Source organism: Saccopteryx leptura, chromosome 2 (assembly GCF_036850995.1).
Source record: "Saccopteryx leptura isolate mSacLep1 chromosome 2, mSacLep1_pri_phased_curated, whole genome shotgun sequence".
Classification (NCBI taxonomy): Eukaryota; Metazoa; Chordata; class Mammalia; order Chiroptera; family Emballonuridae; genus Saccopteryx; species Saccopteryx leptura.
Genome location: NC_089504.1, coordinates 106,149,452 through 106,173,513, shown reverse-complemented (window position 1 = coordinate 106,173,513; position 24,062 = coordinate 106,149,452). Strand labels below are relative to the sequence as shown.

The 24,062-nt window shown below is 36.5% G+C and overlaps 1 protein-coding gene across 1 annotated transcript in view; it reads right to left on the bottom strand.

The window, feature by feature from the left end:
- The window catches only part of LIN7A (lin-7 homolog A, crumbs cell polarity complex component), a 141,810-nt gene that overhangs the window by 52,394 nt on the left and 65,354 nt on the right, over positions 1 to 24,062 (bottom strand). Inside the window, exons 3-4 of the mRNA XM_066368487.1 lie at positions 4,014 to 4,085; positions 1,557 to 1,766 (exon numbers count right to left, since the gene is read on the bottom strand). Of these exons, the coding sequence (XP_066224584.1) occupies positions 1,557 to 1,766; positions 4,014 to 4,085 (282 nt within the window). The remainder of the gene's footprint in view (positions 1 to 1,556; positions 1,767 to 4,013; positions 4,086 to 24,062) is intronic.

Genomic DNA, 24,062 nt, shown 5'->3' with positions numbered 1-24,062 from the left:
TGGCCCAGATGGGCAGAGCATCGCCCCCTGGTGGGCATGCCGGGTGGATCCCGGTTGGGCGCATGCAGGAGTCTGTCTGACTACCTCCCCGTTTCTAACTTCAGAAAAATACAAAAAAAAAAAAAAAAAAAAGGAATTCGAGGCTATGAAAAAAAGTATGTTCTTACTTTTACTTTAAAATGTTATATATTTTGCCTGACCAGGCGGTGGCGCAGTGGATAGAGTGTTGGACTGGGATGCAGAAGGACCCAGGTTCGAGAACCCAAGGTCACCAGCTTGAGCGCGGGCTCCTCTGGCTTGAGCAAAGCTCACCAGCTTGGACCCAAGGTCGCTGGCTCCAGCAAGGGGTTACTCGGTCTGCTGAAGGCCCGCGGTCAAGGCACATGTGAGAAAGCAATCAATGAACAACTAAGGTGTCGCAACGAAAAACTGATGATTGATGCTTCTCATCTCTCTCCATTCCTGTCTGTCTGTCCCTATCTGTCCCTCTCTGTGACTCTCTGTCCCTGTAAATAAATAAATAAATAAATAAATAAATAAATAAAATAAAATAAAATGTTATATATTTTAATTTACTATATTGTCATGTGAAAAGTAATATATATTGAATAACAGATAACATATTCAAACATATTTGTGGGGGGGCTGACATTTTTATTGTATTATAGCTGTACAAGTAGCATAAAGAATTAGCTGTGCATTATCCTTTTCCATATGTATTATTATATTTATTAAAATTATCCTTCCTGGCCCTGGCCCATTCATTGACTCAATGGTAGAGCATTGGCCCAGCATGTGGATGTCTCGTGTTTGATTCCCAGTCAGGGCACACAGGAGAAGTGCCCATCTGCTTCTCCATCCTTTCCCCTCCTCCTTCTCTCTCTCTTCCCCTCCTACTGCCATGTCTTGATTGGTTTGAGCACATCAGCCCTGGGCACTGAGGATGGCTCCATGAAGCCTCTGCCTCTGCTGCTAAAAATCGCTTGGTTGCAAAGATGGCCCTAAATAGGCAGGGCCTTGGCCCCAGTAGGCGGTTGCCAAATGGATCCCAGTTGGGGAGTATGTGGGAGTCTGACTCTCTATCTCCCTTCCTCTCACTTGGAAAAGAAGAGAAAAAATAAAAATAAAAAAATAGAAAATTATCTTTCTTTTTTAATTAAAATAGAATAGATAGGGTGAAGAGTTTTATCTTTATTTTTAAAATGCATTTGCTTACAGAAATTTGAATAAAAAGCACCTGGAAATTATTATGTTCTTCTAATCATTAGTTCAGTTAATGTTATTATTAATTATATGAGAGAGTATTATATGGGTGAAATTCTACCACCTGGGATGGTTTCCCAACTGGTTCATACAAATCACATCCGTACAAGCTGAAAGGAGACATAAAAACTGTAAAAATCACTGCTTTTGTTGGTTTAATATCTGCCAATACTTGGGAAGCTGTTTGGACACAAAATTATGATTTGTTCTAAGATTTCAACACCGACTTGAGTCAAAGTGAGGAGAAAAGAGAACGTGTCAGGGAGACCCCTCTGGTTATTTTATGCACATACCACTCCGTTCACGGACAGCAGCTGGTCTCCTCTTTTGAGGCCTCCGTGTCTTTCAGCCACCCCTCCAGGAATGATCCGAGAGATATAGATGGGGGAATTCTGCTCCTTTCCTCCCATCACGTTAAAACCAAGGCCTTCATCAGTCTTTGGCAGTTCGACTACCCGAGGGTGGGAGTGGCCTTCACTAGCAGCAAAAGCTGCAACTGTTGCCTGAAAGAAAAGATGGTCATTTGGTAATAAAACGAGGGAAGGAGTATTGATCTTACTCTTTGCAGTGGTGGGGAGATCAGCCTTCTGGGAGGAAAGAACACAAGAGAGGGGTGTTCTTCATTCACACATCATCTATGACTCCTTTCCTCTGGGAAAGCCCAGCCCAGCTATTTCCAGCTTTTTAGACCTTATCCTTTAAGATAAAATTGTCCCTTTTCCATAAAAAATCTTTTCCAATTACCTCAATTAGGTAGAATTCCTCCTATTCTTGCACTCCAAATAGGATGGGTCCATATGCTATCTACATATGTCATATATACTATAATTATTATGTAAAAATGGTAATTACAGCACCCAAAGGGTGGCTTACACCTCTTTGCATGACACACAGTCTAACCTGGTGCTTGCACGCAAACCTTCATAAATTTTTATTCAGTACACTGAGAAGCACTTATATGTATATATAGTGGCAAATACATCTATGATTTTGATATTGCCAGACCACGGGTTTAGCAAGTTTGTTCTTTTTTTTTGAAGATGCCTAAAAGAAAAGAAAAGCTATGATAAAGTAATAGATTGAAACAGATTATTATTTCATATTATTTCAAGAGGTCTTCTCTGGCACAGGCTTTTCCCTCTGACATTGTACGTTAATATTTCAACTACGACAGCAATGTAAGCAACAATGAGAAGTCTATGGTTGTATGCTAGGTGTATAAAATATAATTTAGTATGGACACAGTTTAATTTTAAAATTCAGATATTAATTGAAAAAAAATAAGCTGAAGGAAACAACTTACCATTAGTTCCCACCCCTCATGGAAATACAATTACAGCATTAAAGCAGTTTCTGTCAAGAAAAGATTCTCTGCCTGCTCCTTAGTTCTCACCTCCATTAACCTTTCTTACCCACAGCTGATTAGATGCCTGCTAGAAAGTGATTTACTCAACAGTATAAAAATATCGATTCCCAACTAGTGTACATTCTTTTCCACACACAACATTATCACATCAATTTAGCATTATGCTAACGTCTGCATTTAGTGAGATATAGTGAATGATATGGAAATAATGGCTTGTTTTTAGCTACATGCATTGGCTCATGCAAACCTTGTCATCATGCGTAGATTTTAATGGCTGACATGGATGCAATGCAGACAGCCCAGAAACAACCAGAAAGTACTGTGCTATTGCAACATTATGCTGCTATCCTGCTGTTCTACATGAATAAGAAATGAGAATGGTAAAACACTACATAATTCACTTTCCCCTTAATTAAACCATGTAGGGATCATTTTTTTTTTCTGGTGTGTGTTCCACTTCAGTACAAGCAAAGCATGATGTAATGACAATAATACCCTCTTTTTACTTAGGTTAAAAAAAAACACACCTTACAAATCTGCAGTGTTCAGTTGCAGGATGAAATCTAAGACATCAGGAAGGAAACCACACAACAGGTGATGTAAACACACAAAAAAATTTAATGAAAAATTCTAATTATTTTCACCAGTTCTTATTTCTTTTAGTTTGTTAAAAACAGACAGAAAAGCTTTGAAAAAGCAAGTGTGTATTATAATATTTCTGTATTTATAAGATAAGCACATTGGCAACTTCGGTTTAAAACTACTGTATCCTAATGGCATGTTTTCCAGATAATTTCATGATCCTATTGCTGTAACATTTCCACTAGGATAGAGTCTCTGCAGCATCTGGATTTAAGGTTTTAGAGACCAATGTGGTCACTATCACAAAAGGTGGCAGGCCTTCCCTTTATGACCGCCTCACATTCCTTCAGCCACCCACGGCTCAGCTGAAGACATGGCGGGACCCTACACCAGTGGGTGTCAGGGGTGTTCTCTTAATGACCAACTTAAGTCAAATCTTTAGACTTGTGGAAACAAATCTTCATGCATTGAGTAGGGAACAGGTTCTTTTTGATCAGAGGAAAAGTGTCAGGAAACCAAGTAGTATTTCATACAATGAATCAGTAGATTTGCTTGTGCCAAATGGAAATTTAGTGAGTTTCATGAAATCATTCTCTTTTCTTAAGCTACAGAAGCAGCAGAAACGTTCAATTTTCCATTAGGATTTTTACCTGGGAAGTAGTACTGGTTCTAGACTCTGGGCTGCCACTGATGTCTAAATTCTCTTACAGTGTACACACGAGAATACCTGAAACATACACGCGCACAATCAATTACTAGATCACTGGGGTTAAGTATACTTTCAAAGTTACTCAAGCCTCACCTTTGCAGTGGCCCTGGCACGGAATTCGGGACAGCCATTCACCGTTATCGTTTCATGCATATATTGATACACCTAAAATGTTCACATAAAAGAAAAAAGAATGTGTAAAAACATTAAGAATATTAATTCTTTCATAGCAGATAGGACAATATGTTTGCATTGAAATACAAAAATTTCCTATCTCAAAGTCAAGTTGGTCTGAATCAATTATCCTGATGATTTGGGCCCAAATTCCCTCTTTTTGGGGGGAGACTGGGGCAAAGAAGTCAATCACTTTCATTTTAGTTTTTCTTTTTCTTTTTTATTCAGAGATAGGAGGGGAGGAGGAGAGACAGACTCCGGCATGTGCCCTGACCAAGATCCACCGGCACGCCTACTAGGGGGCGATGCTCTGCCCATCTGGGGTGTAATTCATTGCTCAGCAACAGAGTTCTTAGCACCTGAGAGGGAGGCCATGGAGCCATCCTCAGCAATCAGGGCCAACTCGCTCCAGTTGAGCTATAACCACAGGAAGGGGAGAGAGAGATAGAGAGAGAGAAGAGAGAAAGGGAGAGGTGGAGAAGCAGATGGTAACTTCTCCTGTGTACCCTGACTAGTAATCAAATCTGGGACACCCACATGCCAGGCTGATGCTCCACCAGTGAGCCACCTGCCCAAGATCAATTACTTTTATTTTTAATCTGGCTATCGATACTCATCAATTATGTAAACTCATATTTTTCTAACATATATTATAAAAACTACTTTGTTGGTAATCATTTTTACCTTATATATAGTTTTTTCAATCTAGGTAACACTTGGAAAATAGTTTTCTAAATTAATATTGCACAGAAATGGAAGAACTATCTTTTATTTGTGTATTGGGAGCTGTTAATGACACACTTGGAGATATTCTATTTCTATCAGTTGTGCGTCACCTTATGAAAGTTTCTTAACAACATACTTGTAACTCATAGATAAAAATGTATTCAGGAGCAAAGACACGTAAAGTAAGAGATTCTTAAAACCAGTGACACAGAGCAACATATCAACTATGGGTTAATGTTAACATTCAGATGAAATAATACGAATGGCAGTAAAATCTGGACTGGGAATAATGTTGTAGAAAGTATACAGGTCCTAGACTAATGGACCTAACTTTGAGCCTCCAGTTAATACAACTGGACTAATGTTTACCATCATTTAACATTCCCCACATTATTTGACCCAGATCTTTTGGGAAGAAATCTCCTAGGACTAGAAGTTCATCAACACCTTTTACAAAGAATTGATCAAAAACTGGAGTTCTCAACTGGAGACAAATCTCTCCTGCCTCCCCACCTCCCGCCAGTAGACATTTGCCAATGTCTGGATATATTCTGTGTTGTTACAGGTGGGGAAAAGATTAGTGCCATTGGAATCTAGTATGTAGAAGCCTGGATGTTGCTAAACATCCCACAAGGTTCAGAGTAGCCCCCCCTCCACCAGAAAGAATTATCTGCCAGAATGTCAACGGTGTTTACACTGAGAAACCCTGAACTAAGGAATCAAATTGTATCTTTTCTTCTTATATGCAATAATTAATTAGTAAGCTGTAAAAACAAACTTGCATAGTAATGAGTAAAGGATCTTGGAAATATTCCATAAATAATCTTTGGAGTAACTTATGATGATTCTGGTGTGCATTTAATGAGGGCTTATTTTCAGCCAAGTGTATTGCTAAGCGTTTTATATCTATGAGCTCATTCAATTCTCATAATTTATGACTGAGGCACTCCACACCAAGAAACAGCCATGGAGGTGGTAACACGCCTTCCAGGATCACACAGCTAGTGCGTGGTAGACTCAGTACAGAGATTCATGCCCAACTGCCACTAAAATCTTCCCTCTTTCAATCACATTAGGCTGTCTTCTGTTAAGACAGCATCAGACCACTACTATATTGGCAGCATGTTTAGAAACAGACCTTGCAGAGGTCACAGTGTTATTTATATGTTGAATAAAGGTATCTAGGTTTTATATGGTGCCTACCCTCATAGAAGGGGTGGCTTTAAATGCACAACGCAACAATTTTAAAAACAAATTCATCACTCTAAATGAAAGTGAAATAACACTTTAATCTTCTAAGATTATGTGAAATAATTCCAATATTATTGCCAGTCCATTTTTTTTTTTCAATAAAATGGTCTGGTTATAGAGCCAAGTCAAAACTTGAGATAATAATTCTATTTCTATTAGTTGTATCACCTTATGAAAGTTTCTTAACTTCTCATTTCCTAAGGGATAAAATGTATCTTAGCTTATCTTACTTTACAAGGACAATTATAAAAGTATTTGTAAAATTCTAAAGAAGTTGTTATGAAGAGCTAAAGTATCTTACCAGATATCCTAAGAGATTTCTTTCTCTCATTCTCTTTTTTTTTTATTTTAGTGAGAGGAGGGGAAGCAGAGAGACAGACTCCCACATGCGCCCCGACAGGGATCCACTTGGCAAGCCCCCTACAGGGCAATGCTCTGCCCATCTGGGGCCCTTGTTCCATTGCTCAGCAATGGATCCACTTTTTTAGCACCTGAGGCAGAGTCCTCAGAGCCATCCTCAGCACCTGAGGCCAACTTGCTCAAACTGATTGAGCCATTGCTGTAGGAGGGGAGGGAAAGAGTGAAAAGCGGGAGGGCTGGAGAAGCAGATGGTCACTTCTCTTGTGTGCCCTGATCAGGAATCGAACCTGGAACATCCACATGCTAGGTGGACTCTCTACCACTGAGCAAACTGACCAGGGCTCTGAGAGATTTCTTAAAGGGAAAATTTAAAATGTTTGTATAAATGTCATGCACTAACTGATTGCAGCACTGGAGCCCCAAAATGTTTGTATGAACTTCAACAAGGGACAGTGGGGCTCATAGTCCCCAGAATCCTTTGGGTCCCCAAACTTTTTGGCAAACATCAGTGACAGCATTTCTAAGCACAGTCCACTGGTTAAGAGAGATGTAATTTCTTGTATAAGTCAAATAACTGATAGAAACTCTGATAGAGGTTTACCTTACATTTTAGTGTCAGTAATTTTCGAACCTTGAATAATTAACAGATTCAATAGCATTTTGCATACTTAGAACATATTTCAAGCTATTGAAAATTTATAATAATAGATTAATTCAGTAAAGGCAATAGAATTGTAGTGAGTTGGTTCAGAAAGTTTATTTTTTTATTTGTTCTGCTAAAATTGTAGTCAGGATGTTAGGTACCTGGACCAAGATATGAAAGAAAAAAATTAATGGCTACTTCTAATGTTCATTATAGAAGAGATGTTGCCAATTTTTTTAAATGAATTATTTAAATTTTCTTTTTCTTTATATCCAAAAGCAAATAGACTCCCTTTGCTAGATGGTAATTTTATCAGAGAGAACAAACACTAATGAAGTAAAAGCTTCACTTTAACTTTAATTTACTTATGAAGGTTACAACAGAATTCCAATTTAGAAAGAGTTTGAGAAAAACAGCTAATATTCTAGCGCAAGAAGATTTCTGCTTTTGAGATTTATTTTATATATGTATATGCAGGTTATGTAGACAATGTCACACTATAAAGTTTACACTGAATCATTCTTGATTTTGAAAACTCTGATTGCTATAAAAAGGTAAGTAAGGCCTGACAAATCTCTATGAGTTTCTTCTCCTGGATCCCTTTTCTCCCAACCAAATACTAACCAGGCCCGACCCTGCTTAGCTTTCAAAATGAAACGAGATCGGGTGCGTTCAGGGTGGTATGGCCGTAGATGCCTTCCTGGATCCTTTTTCTATGTGATGTTAAATCACCTACTATCTATGCATCTTACTGTTCTGCTATGCAAAACCCTATGTTGAAGAAGCTGTCAAAGAAGACAAAGTATGTGGTCTCATAAGCAATAACCATTATTTGTATTATAATAGCTACTATATTTCTATTATTACTTTTATATCCATGCCTAAGATGCAATTGGAATGATGCCTTTAGAATTTAGATGTTTGATCAAGCTAAGTGTGAGAAAAAGCCTGGAGTTTAAAACTGGATTTTGATTGTTAAGTCTTCTGCTCTTATAATTGTATTACCTTTCTTATTTTGATGTTATTTAAAAATTGCTGTGCAAGGCAGACACTAGGCAGGCTCGCCTGCCCTCCGCAGCCCCTCTGAGCATCTGGCCCTATGACCCAGTTCTGTCCAATGAGAATTCAAACAAGTAGCTGAGAGACCTCTGGGAAAGTGCCCCTTCTTTGGTACAAGTTCTGATCTTTTCCCTTCTCTCTTCTTGTTCTAAGTGTGGATATAATGAATCCCAGCAGGCAGCTGCCTTTCTCTCAACTTGTAACAAGGAAAAATAGTCCTATTTGTGTATGTTATTAAAGTTGGATTTTTTTTTTTTTGCTACTTTTGGCCAAGAGAATTCCTGATTATATTATTCAAGTGAACATCATACAGAAACATGCTGTCTTTAAAGTCAGTTATCTTCTAGCCCCATCAAATTTCAAAAGTTTTATTATAATTTGTTCATGACAATAAACTAGGAATTAGTGTAAGTTTGCTTACACAAGGGCTTACAAACCAAACGAGGGAGACTAAAACTGTAGTTTAAAGAAAATGGGAGGGAGAGACTAACTCTGAAAAACTGTTAAGAAAATGAAAAGACAAGTTGACTGGGAGAAAATAATTGCCAAACACACATCTGATAAAGACCTCATATCCACAACACATGAACAGTCTCAAAAACCATCCAATTAAAAATCAGGTAAAGTATTTGAACAGGCATGCCGTCAAGGAAGATATATGGTGGCAAATATGAAAAGGCACTCACCATAGTCACTAGGGAAGAACTGAAATGAAAACCATAATTAAGGACATCTACACACTTATTAGAATGTGTCTAGATTTTAAAAAATACTGACAACAGCCAGTAAGAACAAGAATGTCTTGAACAACCAGAACTCTTCAATATTGCTGATTGGAATAGATAATGGCACAGCCACTTGAGAAAACAAGGTAACAGTTTTCTACAAAATTAAACTTTCACTTATTGTAAGATTCACTTATCTACTTCTAACTACATATGAAAGATAAATACAAATACACATTCATATGAAAATGAGATGCAGCTTTATTTATAATTGCCACATACTGGAAACAACTCAAATAGCTTGCAACTGTGAAAGAATAATCAAAGGGAAATACAACAGTACAATAGAATTCTGCTAGGCAATAAAAAAAAGAACAAACTGCTCATACGTGCAACAGTGTGGACGAATCTCAAGTACATGTTGCTAAGTAAAAACCACCATACTCTATGATGATTTTTGTTACATGGTGCTCTGAAAAGGCAAATAACAGGGAAAGAAAACAGGTCAAAGGTTGCCAGAAGCAGGGAGTAGGGATGAGTTGACTGTCAGGAATGGAGGAATTTTGGAGGGCATTGAAACTGTTCTACATCTTGATAATGGTGATGGTTACATGAATTTATGTGATTATTAATACTCTTAGAACTATAGTATATGCTGAAAAGGGAGAGTATTACTTCATATAAACTATCCTTCAATGAACTTGACTTCCTTTAATAAGCCTGACTTTTAAAGAAAACCAGAAAATAGTTTTAATCGATGAAATTTTCACAAACTTAATCATGAAACTGAGACTAAAAATAAGGGCTCTGAAACACAGACCTATATATATTTAAGAATGTGTTACCTATAATAAAAAGATGATATTAGCCCTCATTCCTCCCATTTTGTAAATATGCAAGCAGCAGATATACTTTAATGAATGGTAGCCCCCTTTATTAAACATAGGATGCTCCCAAGATTGTGTGGTGCCTCATTATAAATAGGCTGGCTGCTAAAATGTCAACAGAATTATAATCAGGAATACATAAACCCCTCTCTATCAGTGACTAGCAAGAAGAAGTAAACCTTTCAGCAACATCGTGAAAAATGAAAATGACATTAAACCACGTTCCCTCTAGAGAGAAAAAAGGGGAAAGACATATGATCAAAATGATTAGAGAAATATGAATAAAAAACAATATCCAAACAGGAAAATGATATGGCCCCCCTCCTACCACATTGTAGTATTCATTATGGCTTATTAACTCTATGGCTTTTATTAAAAAGCAAGCAAAAATGTACTTTTTGTTAAAAATACCAAGGTTTTAAGACTGATATTTATATCTAAATCTATCTATAATTTTTCATGGAGTTCTTGTTTTTCAGATTTGGAAACTCAGGGAAGAGTCAAAGAAAAGTTATGTGATATGGTACTTAACTTTAAAATATTTAAATATTTTCATAACAAAAGTAAAGATTAAGCCCCACCCCATCCTTTTATAATTACACTGTCAACTTGACTGGTTGGACAACATTCACAAAATTATGTCTTAAAGTTTTTTTAGCATAATATAATAAGAACACAGCACGTTTTCTGAAAGCAGGTTTTAGAGCAAGGAAGCTATCTAAAATGAATTTGCAGCTCTAAATTTTACTGCGTTTAGTGGAATGAAGACCACTCATGCAAAAATCAAGTGTCTTGATGTGACTGTACATACTGCCCTTGATATGACTAGAATAAAACAAATAGAGCTTAAGTCATTGAATATGCAGTCTACTTATATTTAAGAGGTTTAGTAGAAATAATTCCAGATCAGTTAAAAACTGGTTCATCTATTAAGGAAGGTATATTTCAAAAACATCTAAATTTTGCCCTGAGTTTGTCTTCCCTTTTGGAAAAATAGCAGTCATAAAAAATTTTTATATATTTAAAGCTATAACTTCCATGTATTTCTCAAATATAGTTTCCATATGCTTTAGTGACTATGGAAACATTCTGTTCAAAATTGCAGTGTTAGAATTCCTATAAACTAAAAGTTTTAAGATATGGAATTTAATGTTTAGAACCAACTACTATTTCTAAAAAGAAAAAAAAAACATTAAATGGCACATACTGGTTTCAAGTCCTGTCTTCTACAGGAAGACCATCAAGGATCAAATCAATCCTGAGAAAATCGATGAAGCTAAAATTTCCAGAGTAATAAAATCTTTTCAACATCTCTTTATATGGCCATCTACTTTGATGATAACATGGCACCACTGGACAAGAAAAATACTGATGGGTATAAAGAAGCCAAGGACAGTTCATCTCTATTAGCATGAAATGATTTACAAGAGAGGATACAGTCATTAAAGAGGACATTTGGTGATATTACTGTTAAAATAAATACAGTAACTGACTCTCCTTCCAGAAATAGGCCATGGGCTTAAAGAGAAAGCACTCATACTCTGTTCAGTGGCAGCTGTGCCAAGTAGAAGTACTATTTTCTCACACCGGGAAGGGAAAGACAAATGGACTCGGCAGTTTTCAGTCACAAAGGACCCAAAAGATCTTTTAGGCGGTTCTTCCTTCCCATTATTTTCAACCACATGATGCAGAATAGAGTAAATGCCTATGGCCAGCACGTCCTTTCAGGACTGAAGAAAAAACATCAATTAGTATTTGCTGATACAGTACTGTCTTCATGAAATAAAATCAGTCGTACTACCGTATCCTACTCCAATTCTATTCAGATAGGATACGTCGGAGACTAAGTCATCACAATAAAATGGCATTACTTGTGTTTATTTTAATTATTTTTTTTACTTTAAATAACTTTTTAGTTTTCAATTACAATTCATATACAATATTATGTTAGTTTCAGGTGTACACCCCAGTGACTGGACATTATATAACTTACTGAGTGATCACCTACTTGAAAAAATCAAGTACCCACCTAGCACCATACATAGTTACTCAAATATTAACTATATTCCCTATGTTGTACTTTACATCCCTGTGACAATTCTGTCACTACTATTTTATACGTCTTAATCACTGCACCCTTTTTACCCATCCCCCTAAATTCCTTCCCATCTGGCAACCATCAGAATGTTCTCTGTATCTATGAGTTGTTTTTCTTTTTTTTAGATTCCACATATAAGTGAAATCATATGACATTTATCTTACTTTTTTTGACTTATTTCACTCAGCATTATACCTTCTAGGTCCATCTATGTCATTGCAGATGGCAAAATTTCATTCTTTTCATGTCTGAGTCATATTCTGTTGTATACATGCACCACTTCTTTATCCAGGCACCTCTTGATGGACCCTTAGTTTGCTTCCATATTTTGGCTATTGTGAATAGTTCTGTGATGAACATGTGGATGTGGATATGTTTTTGCTTTAGTGTTTTGGGTTTCTTTGGATAAGTACCCAGTAGTGGAATTGTTGGGTCCTTCTTTGTCTCTTGTTATATAGTCTTCATTTTAAAGTCTGTTTTGTCTAGGAGAAGTATTGCTACACCAGCTTTTTGTTTGTTTGTTTCCATTTCTATGCAATCTTTTTCCATTCTTTTACTTCAGTCTATCTGTGTCTTTCAAACTAAAGTGAATCTCTTACAGACAGCATAGGTAAGGGTCTTATTTTATTATTCATTCAGAGGATGGCATTACTTATAACTAAAACAAACAAAAAAACTATACTGATTTTGAAAACTGAAACCAATGTGACATGCTCACTAAAAATTTCTTGCTCTCCTTCTCACATGTTAACCTCTGCATACCTGCTCACTTATTGCCCCAATAGCCCCATGGTAAGCACCCAGAAACCAGATTTTACTAGTGGTACTGATAGTGTCTTTAAAAGGTTAGCAGCCATGATACACATCTCTTTCTGCATCATGTCATAGAACTCAGGTGGAGGTTACCTGCTTTGGAGCAAATGTAGCTGCTCCTCTCATTTTATAATCCACCTTCTTAGGCCAAACAAACATCTCAGAGTCAGACCTAAAGAAAAGCTGGGGTTCACTTAGGCATCTGGTCCTATCTATGTTTTACCAGAGAATCTGCTGTAGACAAGAGTGGGTGCTCCCCATGCTAATATCAAGGGGTCATTTGTTTCCTATTTGGTTATGGTCCTTTCTCTTAGCTTCCTTGGTTGGTAACACCCTAATAAGAAGGGAGGGAATGAAGAGGATGGCTTGAGCACTACTGGACCATGGGCTGTGATACCATCTTTTTTGGGGGGGTATTTAATTTTTTAATTAAATTTAGTGGGATGACATTGGTTAATAAGATTACATAGGTTTCAAGTGTACATTTGTATGATACATGATCTTCATATTGCATTGTGTGCCCACCACCCAAAGTCAAATCATCTTCCATCACCATGTATTTGACTCCCTTTATCTTTACTAATCCCCCTATTCCCCCTTCCCTCTGGTAACCACCACATTGTTGTCTGTGTCTACAAGTTTTTAATCTGTTTTTCTTGTTTGTTCATTTGTTGCTTTCAGTTTTATATCCCACACATTAATGAAATCATATGATTCTTAACTTTTCCTGTGTGACCTATTTTGCTTAGCATGATAGTCTCAAGGTTCATCATGTTGTCACAAATGTCAGTATTTCATCTTTTCTTACAGCTGAGTAGTATATATTTATATGTACCACATACAGTATATCCAGTCATCTAAATACTAATGGCACTTGTTAAAGAACTAGAACAAAATATTATCAGATTTTTAGGGAACCACAAAAGGCCCCAAATAGCCAAAGGAATGTTGAGAAAAAAGAAAAAAGCCAGAGGTATCACACTTTCTGACCTCAAATTATACTACAAAGTGACAATAAAAAAAAACCCAGCATGGTATTGGAAGAAAAACAAACAGAGAGACCAACAGAACGGGATTGAGAGCCCAGAAAAAAAACAAACGTGTTGGGAAATAGTTTTCTATAAAGGAGCCAAAATCATACAATGGAGAAAAGAAAGCCTCTTCAATAAATGGTGCTGTGAAAATTGGAAAGCCATATGCAAAAGAATAAAGCTAAACTAGTATTTTCCCTCATATATAAAGAACAAAACAAAACCAAAAATTAAAATAGATCAAAGTCCTAAATATAAGACCTGAAACAATAAATTATATAGAAGAACACATAGATTATAAATTTATGGGTCTTGACCATAGAGAACATTTTAAGAATTGACACCAAGGGCAAGAGAAGTAAAGGCAAAAATAAATGAATGGGGCTATATCAAACTAAACAGCTTCTGCACAGCAAAGAAACTGCCAACAAAACAGAAAGGCATCCAATCAAATGGGAGATGGTATTTGCAAACAACAGGTCTGACAAGGGGTTAATATCCAAAATACATAAAGAACTCTTACAACTCCACATTAAACAAACAATTCGTTTTAAAAATGGGCAGAGATCTTGAATAAATACTCTTTCCAAAAGACATACAAATGGCCAACAGATATATGAAAAGATGCTCAACTTCACTAGCTATTAGGGAAATATATACAATTTAAAATTACAAAGAGATACTACCACATGGCTGTCAGAATGCTTATTACCAATGAGACAAGTAATGTTGGAGAGGTTGGGGTGAAAAAAGAACCCTCAATCACTGCTGGTGGGAATGTAAACTGGTACAGCCACTATGAAAAGCAGTCTGGCAGTACCTCAAAAAAATTAAGACTAGAGTTTCCATATTCCCCAGCAACCTCTCTTCTGGGTATCTACCCAAAAATTTGAAAACATTTATTCGCAAAGACACATGCACCCCTATGTTCACTGCAGCATTATTCATGGTGGTCAAGACATGGAAACAACCAAAGTGTTCTTCAATACCATCTTAATAGTACTGAAACCTCAATCTACCTCTCATAGCCTATATGTGCATTTCTAAGGTTAACTATATGAATCAGACTTTCTGCTGCAATGTGATAAATGCCATTTATGATTTGCTTTAAAAGGTATTAAGTCTACTCTAGCAGTAGAAATTTGAATTTAAAGGGTCTGTAATTTTTGACTAATCTCATGTCCTAGTGACTTTATGTAAAAATGGTATTACTAGACTGTAAAAAAATACAGTCTCAAACTGCAAGTGATCTCCAATGCTTATCTTTAAATGAATATGAAGAACATTTTGGACAAAGTATGCCTTTAAATATCTACCCATCTGTCTAGCTAAGTTACAAAGGAACTAGGGCTTTTTCTGAAATGCTGTTTATAAGTTAACTCTAATGAAAAGGGCATATTAACAAAGTTCTTTATTGTCCTACCTCCTAAATGATGTGGGAAGGATGAGAGGACCCTCAAGGAAGTTATTTTGGAATCATTGAACAAAGTGGATTTAACATCCCCTCACGAATGACAATATATTGCATATTTCATTTGTTTTTGGTTATGTGGGTACTCAGTAGAGAAACATCAGTACTATTGATATATTACATAACAGTCTTCAGAATGTCTATCAGCTCTGAAATTTTCAGAAGTTATTTATATGAATTAAAAAGACATGCCATATACTTAACTTTTCAAAGAAAACAGAAATACTTTGTTCAGTTTTATACTTTCACAACTAATTATTCTGTTATAAAAGCAGAATAGTTGTGATGCTATAAAACTGAAGAATGACTATAATTTTTGAAACTGTGCTATTAATCACTGATTTCTCTACTTATTTTAATAACTGGTCTATATATATTTCCTAGTGGGTTAATACATATAACTTTCATAAGGTAGTACAAACTAAATATTTTGTGCAAACCTTTTAATAACTGCAAGAAAAAGTGAGATCACAAATAACAGAGCATTTCTACAGAGTCCACGCGGTTGGTGGCCAAACCACCAGGGAGAATTCTTTTTCCTTAAGCTTGTCTAAAAAAGAATTCCCTTCAGGCTGCTGTTCCCATCCTGTCCTTGTTATACAGCCAGAGTGCCCTGTGAAATGCCTAAGGAAAATTTCAGAAAGATGTCATTTCCGATTAGTATAGCACCATTCAGAAGAACTGGATTTTCTGTATTTGCTTATTTTGGGTAAAATTCAAACAAAGTTTGGAGCCTAAATCAGACTCTTTTCTATTGATTGGATTAGGATAATATGATATTTCCTGAAGGATATCAATGTGCTGGGATATCGGCTCAGCAGAGTTAAGATTACCAGTACAGTTAAAAGTCAGAGAGAGTTGTAAAATCATTTTCTACTTCTTAAAATGTCTTATCTGGAAGATGAATCAATCATTTTGGGACAATTAAGTGTATAATGTCATTGTCACATGAGTCATGTCAACTAAACGGTGAACATGAGAAAAATTTAGCTCCCTTATTAAGAACCAACCTGAATATTTTACTGATTGAATTAAAATTATTATAGCTAATAATAAGGTTGCCAGAGGTAAGAGTAAAAATACAGGATGCAGAATTAAATTTGCATTTTAGACAAACAATGGTAAAATTTTAGATTAAGTATGTCATACACAATATGTAGGACATGAATGGATTAAGGTTGAAAGGAGACTGGTTTAGTTTGGTAAGCAGGATAGGTTGGATAAATCCAGAGCAAAATAGTGAATTTGATTAAGGAGTAAACTGAACAGAATTTGGTAATGCTAAGTTTTGGGTGACAAAGATGGGAAGACAATCAGTTTGGTCATATGGGCAGAGATGTGGGTTAGTAAGTTTGACTTTAGATAATGTTGAGTTGTCTTGTGGTTTCCAATAATGTTCAGTGTTCATCCAGATACACAGGTCTAAAATCAGAAGAATACAGGCTATAAGATACACTTTGTGAGTTATTTAGTTGGGAAATGAAGCCCTTTGTGTATATGTAGTCCTCTAGGAGAAATTTAAAGTGAGAAGAAGAAATGTTCTTGATAAGCTCCCACATCTATTTATATAACTTATAAGCTGAGCCTTGGTCTTATATTTAACCTATAGAGAGAGCTAAGGCATATATATTATTTAATTTAAAAATTCATATACTCTTTTTTAAGTGAAATATATTCAGGAGAAAGAAAATACAAAGAAAAAAATGTAAGCGATTTGACAGTAAAAGTAATTCATATACACTATAGAAAATTTGTATAATATAGGACTGTACAAGAAAATTAAAAAAAAAAATAATTCCATACCAGGAATCAACCACTGTTAATATTTTGGGGAAGCCCGACCATGTGGTGGCCCCATAGATAGAGCATTGACCTGGGATGCTGAGGACCCAGGTTCCAAACCCTGTGGTCACTGGCTTGAGTGTGGGGTTGCCAGCTTGAGCATGGGATCATAGACATGGCCCCATGGTGGCTTGTTTGAGTCCAGAAGTCGCTGGCTTGAAGCCCAAGGATGCTGGCTTGAGCAAGGAGTCAGTGTGCTCAGCTGGAGACCCCTGGTCATGGCACATATGAAAAACAGTCAATGAACAACTCAAGTGCCACAACTGTGAGTTGATGCTTCCCATCTCTCTCCCTTCCTATCTGTCTGTCTTTTTCTCTCTCAAAAATATATATACATATATGTATTTTGGGGTGGGGATTTATGCCTTGTCTGTTTTATTTATTGATGTTTTTAAAAATCAATATCAAGTCAGTCATTATATCCTTTTTATAATCTGATTTTTTCACTTGACTATTGGGAATATTTCCTACATGTATTAAATACCTTCTACATTATTTTAATGGTACTATCATAGTTAATCTTATAAATGTGCCATAATGTAGTTAATGAAAAGATGATTTAAAAATGAGGGTGCTCATTGGGTGACTCAAAGTTTTCACAGCTCTACACATATTAAATAAAGAATGACCCCAAAATAAATTTTAGTAAGTAGGTGAATTCACAAATACAGAATTCATGAATTAATGAGATTGACTGTATAAAGATAATTCATTTAAGAAGCTACAGAATGAAAAATATCAGAATGGGCTAGCTTTTCCTGACACTGTCCTGGATCATTATTATGAAAGCTGGTGCTGTATAAAGACTATAGACTTTACAAAGAGGAGTTTTCCATTTCATCTTTTCTCATGTGTTCTGTTAAATTCAACTTATGTTCAAGGCATCAGGCTTGGCTCTGTATAATTAATCTCATAAAGTACCTGTTATGACTATATAATAATCACTAAGTTCTAATTTGTGGTCAAAGATGACCCTTAACCTTTAAAATGCACAGGTTTGATAAAAAGAAAGAGGGAGAAAAGAAAGGGGATTTTAAAACTGCGGGTGTAATGGAGATGTCTGTTAGAGCTGTATTTCAAGTTCATTCATTCTAGGGCTAAATAGACATTTAGAAATAATGACTTTGTTTTCCATTTTCTTGATGATTAAAAAAGGTAATTGAACTAGAGCAAGTAAATAAACATAATTAAGCATACTTTGTTCCTCAAGGTGAAGCTTATAAATGTTCCAAGGTTTCTCATACAAAAGGGCAGTCAGTGTATGCTCTCAAAGATAAGAGAGAGAACAAAATCACCTACCCACGAGTGTCCACACACATAACCAAACTGCTACTAATGACAGATTTTCTTTGGTTTGAATTATCCACATTGCTTGGGTCCCTTCCCCTTCTATTTTGATGAGGTGTTTACTTATATGTCTTAACACTGATGAAGGTCCAGTCTCCCAAGAAGGAGAGAACAGGAGTTCATAATAACGCCTGCGGTGTGGGAAGTAAGTTTGAAAATGTGAATATTTTTATGTGGCCCATCTGATGTGGCATTTGACTTAGTCTTCTTAACACAGATAAATAAGTTTAAAAGACTATTGTTTTACAACCAAGGAATGGGTACAACAAACATCTCTTATCCTAACCCCATTCCTTACCCTGTCTGGAGGTGTGGGTCAGACTTGCGGTGAGTCTCAGAAATACAGTTGTCATGACTTTTGGGGTATGCATAATGTTCAAGAAAAGGGTAAGCGAGGAATGTAAGTACAGCACAGGGAACATAGTCAATAATAATGCAATATATATGTGTGGTGCCAGGTGGGTGCTGTTAATATTGGGGAAATGCTTTGCAAAATATATAATTATTTAACTACTATACTGTATACCTGAAACCAACACAAAATAATATTGTAAGAGAAAAAAAAAGAATAGAGTAAGTGCTACTATCTCTTCAAGATCCTGATTTCAATTCTTTTGGATAAATACACAGAAGTGTCCTCAAATTCTGGAAACTCCATACTGGTTTTTCCATAACAGCTGTACCTTTTTTTTTTCCTGAAGTGAGAAACCTGGGGGAGGAAAACTGACAGACTCCCGATGCACCTGACCGGGATCCATCCGGCATGCCCACTAAAGGGCGATGCTTGGCTCCTTTGGGGCGTTGCTCTGCTGCAATGGGAGTCATTCTAGTGCCTGAGGCAGAGGCCATGGAGCCATCCTCAGCACCTGGGACAATATTGCTCCAATGGAGCCTTGGCTGCAGGAGGGGAAGAGAGAGATAGAGAAAAAGGAGAGAGAGAAGGGTGGAGAAGCAGATGGGCAGTTCTCCTGTGTGCCCTGGCCCGGAATCAAACCTGTTACTTACATATGCTGGGCCAACGCTCTAGTGCTGAGCCAACTGTCCAGGGCACACCAGTACCATTTTGCATTCCCACTAGCAGTGTGCAAAAGTTGCAATTTCTCCACATCCTCACCAACATGTATCTTTTGTTTATGCTAAGTGAAATAAACCAGTCACAGGAAGACAAATACTGCATGATTCCACTGTTGTGAGATGTCTAAAATAATCAAACTAATAGATTCTAAGGGTGGAATGGTGGTTGCTAGGAGTTGTGGGAATGGGCAGTTACTAAACAGTGGGCATAATATTTCAATTAAGCAAGATAAACAAGTTCTAGAGTTCTGCTGTACAGCACTGTACCTATAGTCAATAAAACTGTATTGCACACTTAAAATTTTTTTAAGATTATCCCTCATGTTAAATGTTCCTACTACAAAATACTAAAGATCTAAGTAAGTAACATCTTTTGTTCATATCCAGTGGATATTATTTTTTTAAAGCTAACTGATAAAAGGATTGTTTTTGGAATCTTAAGAAAACATCCTCTTAAACCCCAAAATATCTAGAGTTTAGTTTTACAAAAATCTCGGCTGCATTTTTGCAAAATTTCACATTATAAACTGATTTGTTAAATATATGTCTTATACAATTTAAAAAATATTTGTGGAATATTATTTACACAGATCTTTCATTATTTTCATCTATGTAAATCACAAAAGACAAAGTTACATTCATAAGTTTAAGGACATAATGCTTTTAGCAACTGTATTTATTTCTTTGTTGAAGCCAGTTCAGTTTACCTAGACATAAGACTTACAATGACCTGGCAAATCAATTTTAAGAGTCACTTCACAAGGCTTGACCCCCCTGCTCTAATTATGACCCCTCTGCTCTGAATATCCCAACTCTACTTGCACCTGTGTAAGATTTTGTGAAATCTGGTTTTATATCAAGACCAGAAAAAAAAGTAAAAGACAAAGATCACTTTACTGCAGCAACAGAACACACCGAAAACAACGGGGAAAAATAATGGACTGTTAACATTTGCCGTCTTAGGGCGAAAGCATCTGATTTATTGTTGTTTTTAAAAATTACTTATTTTTTGTGAGAAAACAGACATGTGTTTTCATTAGAGATACTGTTGGAAGATCCCTACAAAGAAAAACATCTGCATCATTATCACAACTCTCAGAGAAATTATCTGGCATGCACAGCCACAAATGTCACTTGTCTCAGTCTGCAGAGATGCTAACTCATTAAAACGCCCAGTCCTGAAAATGCACTAAATCTCATTTAACTTTTGAAAGTGATATGCCAGGTGTAATTACAGAATGTGAGAAGTAAGACATCAAAAGTGCAACATTTTTATATGAAAAGATTTCATGAGACATCTTTTCTCTGGAAGAAAAAGTAGGTCTGTTTTATCAACAAGGAGGACCATGTGAATCTGAGTGCAATTCTAACCTTTCCTTAGGTGTAACAAAATCTGCCTTTGTATTTCCATAGCCTTCAGATTAAATCCCACAAGAATCTAAGTTTTGAAGGTGAGAGGGAACTTAGAAAGTTTCAATTAGGTTGAAGTGCTTCATTACTTCAGTCAGGTAGATACTGTCAATTCAGACTGATGCAAAGGATCTCTTCTCTCTCTCTCTCTTAGCCAATTATTATTCCCGTCACATTGCCCATTCATTTTTATCAGAGAACTGTTTGCATAACTCAGCCTTAAAGAAAAATGATCTTCTGATTCCATGCCTCTTTCCTAGCTTACAGTGTCCTTTTTTTATGTTCTTACTATATATTCAAATGCATATTTTTAAGTCTTTTATTTAAAGAACAAGATTGGGTAGTCATCTTTTCTCATCTGTTAAGCAAAGTATCCCTCTGTATTATAATATTAAGGTAATTCTAGACTGACATGAGCAATGACATTTAAAGCCCATTTTATCTGTCAACTTCCCGGCCTTGTTTTTTAAACTGAGTGGCCTATCCTGCTGCTTATGAGACTAGGGATGCCTACTTAGGTAGCATCGATCCGTTTCTTATTACCACCCTTGATGACAAAGTAGGAAATCCAAGTCCTAGTCCAACGACCGAGCGATGGAGATGAACGCAGTCAATGTGATTTGTGAGATGTTGAGAACATTTTCCCCAAACTGAAAGTTTCCTCGGGCAGCCATCATACTAGATCATGATGTAGTGTGATCACAAACAGCATCAGGACTCAGGGTTCTAAAAATATCCCCTCTCCCTTGGACTGCAAAGTGACATGAGATTCTGAGCAAGATCTAGAGTCCAATGCATTGTATTTTATGAAAATGTGACAAGGGAAACAGGCCATTTTTCTCTGGCTCTTAAATAAGAGGGCAAACTGGTGAGCTACTCTCTGTGATTGCTACCCTGAAGAGGTAGATAACGAAAAGTTTCCTTGCTCAAGAGTAGAGGCCCTGGCCAGTTGGCTCAGTGGATAGAGTGACAACCCAGCTTGTGGACATCCTGAGTTTGACCCCCAGTCAGGACACACAAGAAAGGCAACCATCTGCTTCCCTCCCCGCCTCTTCTTTCTTCCTCTCCTGCAGCCAGTGGCTCTATTGGTTCGAGTGTGGCCCCAGGCGTTACGGATAGCTCGGATGATTTAAGCAGAGACCCAAGATGGGGGTCGCCGGGTATGTCCCAGTCAGGCGCATGCAGGAGCCTATCTTTATATCTCCTCTCTTCTAGCTTAAAAAAAATAATAATAAAAAATAAAAGTAGAAAATGTTTTTTCTGTAATTGGTTGAGTCATAAACTCAGGGTGAGCTATTAGGTTTGTTGCCTGTGTCTCCCCATGTAGAATACAAAACTGCTATGGACCCTTTCCTAGTGATTTGCAATCAGTGTGCTGCCAGAATTTTTAAACATGCAAAACCTGACTTATAGTCAGGGGCACTAACCTCTTTTCCCTTATATTGTCAAATTTTAGAAAAATGACAACAGCCAACACAACAATAGCTATCTGGTGTGAACGAATCATAATTATACCTATTTTTTTTTTCTGTCAGGCAAAAAATATTTATTTTAAGTGTGCTACAGGATTTTAGTAATTAGTCTATGTGTGCATAAAATTAGATAAGAAAGGTTGAAAAATCTGTCTTAGATGGTGCCCTAACTCCAATATTACAATAATCACAGACCAGGCAAGAAGTGAAAATATCAAAGGATCTTAATCTAGGGTTTAAAATAATTTGTATGTGTGTTTGGAGGGATTTACAACAGCTGACAAAGATAATAAATCTTCCTTTCTTGATATTAATGCATAATAGAAACCAATATTTGTTTCTATTATGTTGACATATTCTTCAAAGAGCAAATTTAATAAAGATAGAAAGATTGTCTCACATTTAATTATTTTACATAAATTAAACTTCAGGTTTTTAAATAGAAACAAAGCTTTATAAGAGGAAATAATCAGTAAGATTACCAAAAGTAGTAAGTACTTGATTGCATTTGAATTTCATTCAATTAGATTGCTAACTTAGAGTTTCTTCTGAAAACTATGAAAGCATGTTTCTGACATTATTGTTTTTTTTAAGTCCAATGGAGTAGCTATTCATACAAATAATGGTTTTAGTCCTTTTTTAAATTTAAATTTTGTTGTTTCTGTTAGGAAGCACTCAGATGAAAATAACAAAAGAAAAAATTCAAAATGGCTCATACCAAATGGCTCACAAATGTTGCTGCATAATGGAATCACCTGGAGTTTCTTAAAATATACTGTTCACAAAAATTAGGAAATAGTTAAAAATGAATATGAAGTGATAAAAAAAAGAAGCACTGTATTAATTTTTATTAAAGAAGAACATCAGAAAAGCAAACAAGTCAAAGAAAATTGTCTGATTATGCAAATGAGATGCAAAACCAAATTTTATTTCATTGGTGAAAATGCACTATACAAAAAGGCTGGAAGTACTGGAGTATCTGCACATTCCCTGATCCCCTAACTTTTGTGAGCAGTGTATACTGATGTTTGGCTCCCACCCAACATTCTGATCAAACTGCAGGAGGATGAGCATTGGACACCATGATTTTTAAAAACCTGCAGGTGATTCTCAGGTGCAGTAACGTTTGGGAACCACTAGCTCAAGTACGCAGAATAGCTAATAAGCAGATAAATCAAGGCAAGGTGAATCTAGAGAATTAGTTTAAGGACTTAATCTTGTTATCAAGACCCCGGTTTTGGCCCTGGCTGGTGTTTCAGTGGATTGAGCGTCAGCCCGGCATATGGATGTCCTGGGTTCAATTCCAAGTCAGGGTACACGTGAGAAGCAACTATTTGCTTCTCTCCCTTTCCCCTTCTTTCCCTCTTCTCTTCCCACAGACAGTGGCTCAACTGGTTCGGGTGTGGCCCTGGGTGCTGAGAATAGCTCTACTGGAGTGCATCAGCCTCAGGTACTAAAAATAGCTCTATACTCAAGCATAGGCCCCCGATAAGGTTGCCGGGTGGATCCCAGTTGGGATGCATGTGGGTTTCTAGGCTCACTATCTCCCCTTCTCTCACCTAAAAAAAAAAGATCTTGGTTTTTCCTTTTTTGGAATGCTCAGAAAGTCAACTTTGTCTTTGGAGGCTTGTTTTTCTTATCATCCTCAAAGGCAGTCATAGTTCCAAAAAACACAACTAGACAGGGCGACATCCAGTAGAAAAGCAAGAATTATCTGTTTCCATGTCTCTTTTAAACAGCTATCATGTTTTTCTCAGAA